Below are 7801 nucleotides of genomic sequence, written 5' to 3'. Positions count from 1 at the left end.
TCACGTTTTAGGTTTCTTTTTATTTAATTCTTGTCTACTCCCTATTCGCCATTCCACTGCTGCTGGTGCGTCGACTCACTGCTAAGTTCGTGGTCAATTTCCTTGTACTTCTCCTGTAAAAGTCGATTCGCGAGGTCCCACCGGAGCCGAATAAACTTTAACGAGTGAAATAATGGAGAGCAAAAAAGGACTCGACTTCTTTTCAATGTACCACTGTTACGCTACAGTTTCATGAACGGTTTTCGGGTTGCACTTATTGGACTAATTTTAGTACCGTACTGCAGATGTAAGCTGTAGTTCCTCTCTTTTCTACAGTGACGAAGTGCTTATATTGCTAGTTAAACTTGTTTATTGTGGGCAGTAAATCGTATAGATTGTACACGTACCGCAAGGAGTTTGAGCATTAATTTCTGAAAGCATTTTGCTGGTACCGTCCAAGCAAAATGTTGTCATGCTGGCCATACTATGAACTCGATGATTCTGTAGAATTTCTAATCATAGGTCGTAGTGTTTTTTGCGTAGACAAAAAGTGCTTAGATAAAATCCCAATACTGAGAACTGTTTGTATGTTTAAAACATTCTTGTTTTGCGCTACGTTGACTAGTAAAAAGCCAACCGTCGGGCTAACTCACCCACAGAAGCTTTTTTGCGAGCCATTTTAATCTGATCGCCAACCATCCAACATGTCCTAATAATATTCAATATTGTCACCGACAGAACAACCGGCTACCCCATGGGACCAGCGATGCATATGGCGCGCGTCGTACTTTGCGATGACCAACGGTCAAATGGCCCTCCGCTGGGCCCTTTTTTGCTAAGCACTGCTCGAAAAACTTACCCATTTTGGTCCATGATGGTAAAACTCTTGTTTTTCTACTCATCGACCGAGGCAAAGTTAGTGATGGTTAGGTCGTTATGATGGACAGTCCTTTCGGTACGGTGAAGTGGTTGGCCACAATATGTTCGGGGCGTTCAACCACCGCCATCAACCCGTACCCCGGACGTTGATGCAGATGGTGGGCGCTTCGGTTGTAGCAGAGTGGTTCATTTCGAAAAATTGTAGTGCGAGCGACGGAGCGAAAGTTTTCATCGCACATCAGTAAATGTGGCGCTGCATTTAATGTGAGGAAGTACAGGGAAATATCACGAGTGTCATACGGTTGTGTAATTTGAGTGGCCCTTTAACTTGGTCCTCGAAGAGTCAAGTGTTACTAACGGGCGGTGCAGAATATTAAAAAGGAATCGGTTTGGGTTACATTCTAAAACAAGTATGCACGCAAACACCGGTGGTTTGGGTACAAATAAATGGTTGGATTCAAATGTTTTATATCCAAACATATTTTGGGACATTACAATATGAGCGATTAACAATAGCGATTAGAAGCACGCGTCTAATTGTAAGCGGATCGGTAATTGGAAAGGAAGCCGGCGACTTATTAACTTCTGACCACTATGAACACCTTCCGGACACCTGTTGCAACTAATTACATCCATCATCAATGTTAAATTGGATCAGCATTTCATGTGGCTCGAATATTGCTTTTCGATGAATAATTCTATGAATGATAGCAAAGGCAATCATGTCGAGTAGTGAGAACGGTCAGAAATCCGTGGAATTAACGAGACGGACCAGGAATGAAACGGCCTCCATAAATGAAGCTAACGGCACAGCTCATGGTTCCAAAAATAATTCCACAGAAACGAAACCTACCTCCACCTTAACCTCGTTGGGGCGGTACCATGATGTCAAGTGCCCCCCATTCGATGCTGGCAATTACAGCATGACTGACGGCTAAATTTCGATACCGGGCGGCCATGTTTTCGGGGATGGTAAATTATTAATGAAAATCCAACACATCCATCGACGTTCGGCTGGCGCGTGCCAGCTTCCTTCGTGGTCGATCAGATGGTTTGTGACGTTTTGGGATGTATTAACGTTGCCCAGCGAATGTGAGAAGAGGGCCAGTTGTGTACACGTATAATAAGGCCACTCCTCGCCATCGCACCACAGTAGTGTCGACAGGTTAATACAAGGTATTCGTTTGTGCATGAGTGTGTTCTTGCCAAGGAATACCAGAAGGCCGCATAGCCCTAAATCATTCCCTTGAGAACGCGGCAAAGAACTCCGTTTAACGTTCCGCCGGAACGTCCTACCTTGCGGTCTAATGATACGTTTCTTGGGTGCTTACATAAAAGCACGTACTTTCGCATAAAATATGTCACCCCAAGACTGCCGACCGGCAGTGCGGTTGGGGTCGGAAAATGCGAGTAATGTGTCACAGACCTGCTCGAAATTGGGCCTCCGATGGCCTCTTTCGTCCATATTTTTGCATGTTCCGTGTGCCGGTTGCCTGTGTATGTGTGTTTTGGAGCGACATTGCCGAATCACACACACGTGTAACGTCGGGGAAGGCGCCAAGAATGGGAATAGAGTCCTAAAGGACCGCCGATCGCAGGAGCGCGACCGTTGGCGTGATACCGATTTATAGGCTCAGTCACGATCTAGGCTTGGTTTAATGTCGGCGAACGGTATTTGTGATTTAATGGCCCATCGACATGAGACCGATCGAGTGAGTTGAAGCGAAAGCGACTTCCAATTATTGTGGCACTAGAGCAGTCAGTGGCCAAAAGTATGGCAATTGCCAACACGGAGCATAACGAACATGACGTTTAAATGGTCATTCGGTGTCCTTAGTACGTGTATTGGTTGATATTGATGCAAGTGTTTTATTGGGCAGAAGTTCCATGGCAGTTTATTTACTGTTGCCTATAAGTTGATTAATACAAAACACATTGCCCGGAAATAGATATTTTTGCTTAATTCTCCTACTACACACCTATGTGCATGTAAAAATAATTCTGTATTGCAAATTGAAATGTCAAAACGCCGTTAAAAATTGTCATACACTAACGTTGAATCGTTTAGTTTTTTTTCCAACGGCTTGAAAAGTATTCTCATAAATCTATCATAATGAATTACCTTAATTGTCCGGAATAATGGACGGCATGACGTTGCATTACGAAATTCTAGAGCCTTCTTTCTAAGGGTACAATATATTTGAAGCTAAGTGTAGTAAAACATATATCGAACTACATTGTGTAGTTCAAAAAACGAAGCAAAAAATTCAAGTCTTTCAATTCAAAAGGAGATGGAAAACAGTGTTTTTTTCTTTGGCCACATGTTTCAATCACTACACTTTGTTGCGGCTGACATCATTTCCCTGGGACGCAATAATAAAAGCGCACCTCCATTTGTGAGCTACGCAATGAAAGGGTGCGTAAGATTATCTCTTTTGTCAACACAGTTGTGTTACTGATTTTTAAATTAAAAGCATCTTCGCAAAAGCATATTGCACTACCTCGGTACAATAGGCAGATTATGCTACGGAGCCACTAGAGCGCACCTTCCCTACGAACATTTTCCTTTCTTGTTGCACATTTTCCTTTTCCCCGAGGCCTCTCCAGTCGTCCCGCAGACACACGCGGTCCCTTGTCGCTCTCGGGCCCCTAAATTAGAATGTTTCCGTTTTTATGTCCTCATTTTACAGCTATCTCTTATCTAGCTAATCAATCGGTCGGTGCGAACGGAAACAGACAGCGGGTTGAAGAAAAACCCGACCGTCATTTCCTCTCCGGCGGCAGCAGTCATGCTGACGTGGTGTCATAAAAACCACGCAGGGAAAAAGCGTAAACTTGTCCCAACTTTATCCCAAGTTGGAGGAAAATGTGTCACCGGGAACAACCGGCCTGGGACGAGCTGGCGAGGCCACGGGCAAGCCACGGTAGGTCACGATGTGCACAGTTTTGAGAAAAAAGAAAGAAGCTTTTTACAGTTGCGCCTAAAAGGAAGGACACCATCTCCTTGAGCCACAAAAGTATTGTTGGGACAGGAAGGACGACGAGATTGATTGACAAAGCTAAAATCGGGTTTTCTACACAAAACGGAGTTCCCAAACAACCACACCACTCTTATTGTAGTTTATCAACCATAAAAACTTGACAAAGTATCGGCCAAACTATCGGCAGACGAACACTTTGAATCTTGTAAATTAAAGAAAAAACGTTTTCTTATACATTTTTGGGACACTTCTACTGAATATTGAACATCCTCTCAAATTGGCACCGGCTACAAGCTTCGGTTTGGTGTGAAGCTAAAGCCAATTGATTGATGAAGTCGTACACCGTTCAATCCACTCTGGCTCGCCTACACAAGTGGACACGCTTTAAGGCTCATAAAAACGGCACAATCAAAGGCATGTGAGAAATGGGGAAACTTTTCGAAGCAAACAAAGCACAACATAAGCACAAGCTCAAGATGACTTTCACATACGGTTCAGTGGATGAGTGGATGTCGATCAATGTTAGTTGATGTATTACGGATACGTAACCAGCACACTAAGCAATATTTGTTGGATTAAAAAACAAATTTCGGATTATTAAAACACTACCCCAAATACGCCTTCCATTTAAGCACCAGTTTTTGCGTGTATGCAGCTTTCGAGCCAAGCATATTTTCCACTGAAAGCTCCCCGCCACCTCGCAAACAGTCTGACCTCCGAGAATGGGTTTGAAAAATTAACGAGGTTTTAATAGCATTTTATGGCGCCTTCAATGGTTGGTAGCGACTTGCGCCTTTGCGACATCATTGTCGGTCGTAATGCTCTCTGTGCCCTTCCATGGACCTTCCTGGTTTAGGGAAAGTGTCGGAAATGGAAGGTAGTAAAAAACTGTACTCGAGCTTCCGGCCTTTGCTTCGTTGTTCTTTGCTGCATGCATAAGAAACTTCCGGCTTTCCGTATGCATTAGCGCCCTCCAGAGGATTCTGGTTTGGGTAACTAACCAGTGTGGATAACTTTTTCCATAGAAAAAACATCGCATCGTAAGTTATTCCGGCGACTTCATTTTATGTTGCCTGCTCTCGTACGTTTTGCTTTTGACAAGATACGATATTAACGCTCAGTGATGAAAAGCCTTAATGTTACTGAAAAACGTATTAACAATGCAAACTTTTTGCTCCTTACGCATTGTTAAAACTGAAAGTAGAACACGGTCCAAGTCTAATTAATCAGCAAACTTGTTCCACCCATTGCAAAAGTGTACATCACCCCAAGATTCATTGTTCGGCAAGCACATTGCAGTGTCACATCATTATTTTTAAGCACTCACACAATTATCTAGCTATGTAATGAAGATTCTCTTATCACCAATTTATTTATAAACCATAGAATTTAATATTAAATCAAGTTGTTGCTCACGTTGTTCTTTTTGTCTGGTCGATATTAAGAGGGCCGTACAGAACAATTTCCAATCGATGCATCGATTAGAGGATGATGTTGGACGCAACTTCACTCTCCTACAGGAACGATCATGGCAGATCTTTACGCTTATACTTACGCATGTCACAATGAAGACCAATCTTCTTTCGTATGTGCCCTATCGCTCGTGCAGTGACATTCGGAATGCACAGTCTGGGATATATATTATCCAGGCGAACGATGAAAGCAACCCTTTTATGGCGTACTGTCACCCGGATATGAAGGATGGAGGCATCTGGTTGGTGATACAGCACCGATTCGACGGATCGCTAAACTTCTATCGCAACTGGAAAGAGTATCGGGATGGTTTCGGTAACATTGATGAAGAGTTCTGGATCGGGCTGGAACGAATATATCAGCTGACATCGGGGCAACCCCATGAACTGATGGTTGAGCTGGGAGATTTTAAGGGGAGTTATAAATTTGCACACTACGCAGCATTCGAGATCGGCAATGAAACCGAACATTACAAACTGATAAGCGTTGGAGCGTACCACGGAACTGCAGGGGATTCTCTGTCCTATCACCATAATATGAAATTCACGACGTTCGATCGTGACAATGACATAGGAAAGAACCGAAATTGTGCTGTAACATTTGAGGGTGCCTGGTGGTATAGGGACTGCCATTTTTCCAATTTGAACGGGCGATACAAAAACATTGAAAATACTATATCGATCAACTGGTACGCCTTCAACGCTTCCCAACAAGGACTGGCCTTTTCATGATGATGATACGACCCAAACGCTATCGTTAAATGAACATAAACAAATGCATACACAAATAAAACAGTTCTGCATATCTGTAATGTGTAGTTTAAATGTCCGATCCGATAGTATGATTCATAAACTCCAACAGTCTACCTGGTGCCTGTTGTAAGCTTAATTTTTCTATCGTTACCAAACAAATGTCTCTGTGGAATCTTATTCCGCCGGTTATCAATTGGCATGACAGCAAAGTAATGTTGTCCATTCGGTCAGGATCAGCTTTACAGGGAAACCTATAGTATAGTACAGGGAAACCTCCAAACGGTCAACGCACGTTTCGTAGAATCGAAATAATCATCCTGCAGTGTGCAAATGTACGACTAGACGTATCCAAACAGGAGAAGACCTCAAGCGCCAAACGCCAAGTCAGAATAGCTTCTGCTACCATCCATAACATACCCTTTGCCTGGTCCATAAATCTTAACCCGAGCAGCGACTACTTCCATCACCAACACATTTTTTAAAACCCGTTGAATTCAAAAAGCTTCAAGTTTTTTCTTTATCATTTAAATATTACACCCTGTTGAGCAAACAGTTCTAATTATTTTAAAATGTTCTATAATAACAAAACAAACATTTTGTTTGATGGAAAACAGTGCTACGATTTATAGTTCGGGCCCGGACTCAGATTGTGCCTCGTATATTGTTCACCCCACATCAGCACCGTCACGTGGCTTAAAGCATTTGAAATTCGCTATCAAAACGTCGTACGGCACGCAGACATGACGCAGATAGAATAGAATGGCTCCCTTCTGCTCAGGTTTAAGAAAATATTCGCTTCCTGTTCATCACGAGGCACGTAGAGGTGCCACAGTTACAATTTCCCTGCACTACCAAAATACGCTATCAACCAGTGCTAAATGTACACACATACATACCCAAACGCAACACTGTGCATGACAATAGCACACTAGAACCTAGCGCCTGTCAGCCAGCCAGTCAGGCAGCGCAAGGATGCAAATCAAAATTTGAATACCAAATGGAAAGCTAAGTGAATAAATAAAATCAAATGGAAATTAAATAAAGCGAAAATGGGAGAAAAGCGCGAACACTACCGCCGCGTGTGGGGGGGGAGCTCTTCAAAAAAGTAACCGAGAGCAGACTATGCTCGGAAGCTTTTGGGGCGGTGCCGGTGGCGCAGAACGATGGGCGGTGCCCAAAGGTGCGCGCCATAGTTTTAAATGAAAACCCAATAAAGCCCGAACCAGCTTTCCGGTTTACAGAGGTCACGGACGAGATCTGTGTGTGCACAGCGGGCGGCAACCGAAACTGCATCCGACGTACAGTGTCACAGTGCCAGTGGCAGGTGGTGTTGGCTTTTGTGACTAAAACCGTATCGCCACAGAACGGTTGCAGTCGACGAAAGGACAGTGGGAAAATTGCTTGGATGGGTTCATGTTGTGCGTATTTTATACACCTTATCGAAGCATTCAGCACTGATTTGCAAGCTGCAAGCTAGGTCCATGAAATTGAACAAACTTCTAACTAAAGATTGATATGAGTTAAATAAACCTCAGCAATTCGCAGCGACATGTTGGTCGCCCGGTCAAAAGCTGCAGGCCCACTGTGCGTTGTGGGCACAATGCATCATGCCCATATTTGCACGCCTAATTCAGATACGGCACGAAAGCGGCAACCGCTGAGACGGTGCATGAAGGAGAATTATGCTAATGGCTTATGCAACGGCAACGACGCCACACCGAGATGCGATAATATCCT

General features: G+C 43.6%; 1 protein-coding gene across 1 annotated transcript; it reads left to right on the top strand.

Annotated features, from left to right (window-relative positions):
- Positions 1-5404: 5404 nt before the first annotated feature.
- Positions 5405-6043, top strand: LOC131207719 (ficolin-1-like). Its single transcript, XM_058200345.1, has one exon. It carries the CDS (start codon positions 5405-5407, stop codon positions 6041-6043), a length of 639 nt encoding a protein of 212 aa, XP_058056328.1.
- Positions 6044-7801: the final 1758 nt, after the last annotated feature.

Source organism: Anopheles bellator, chromosome 2 (assembly GCF_943735745.2).
Source record: "Anopheles bellator chromosome 2, idAnoBellAS_SP24_06.2, whole genome shotgun sequence".
NCBI lineage: Eukaryota > Metazoa > Arthropoda > Insecta > Diptera > Culicidae > Anopheles > Anopheles bellator.
This window is presented reverse-complemented; position numbering and strand designations above follow the sequence as displayed.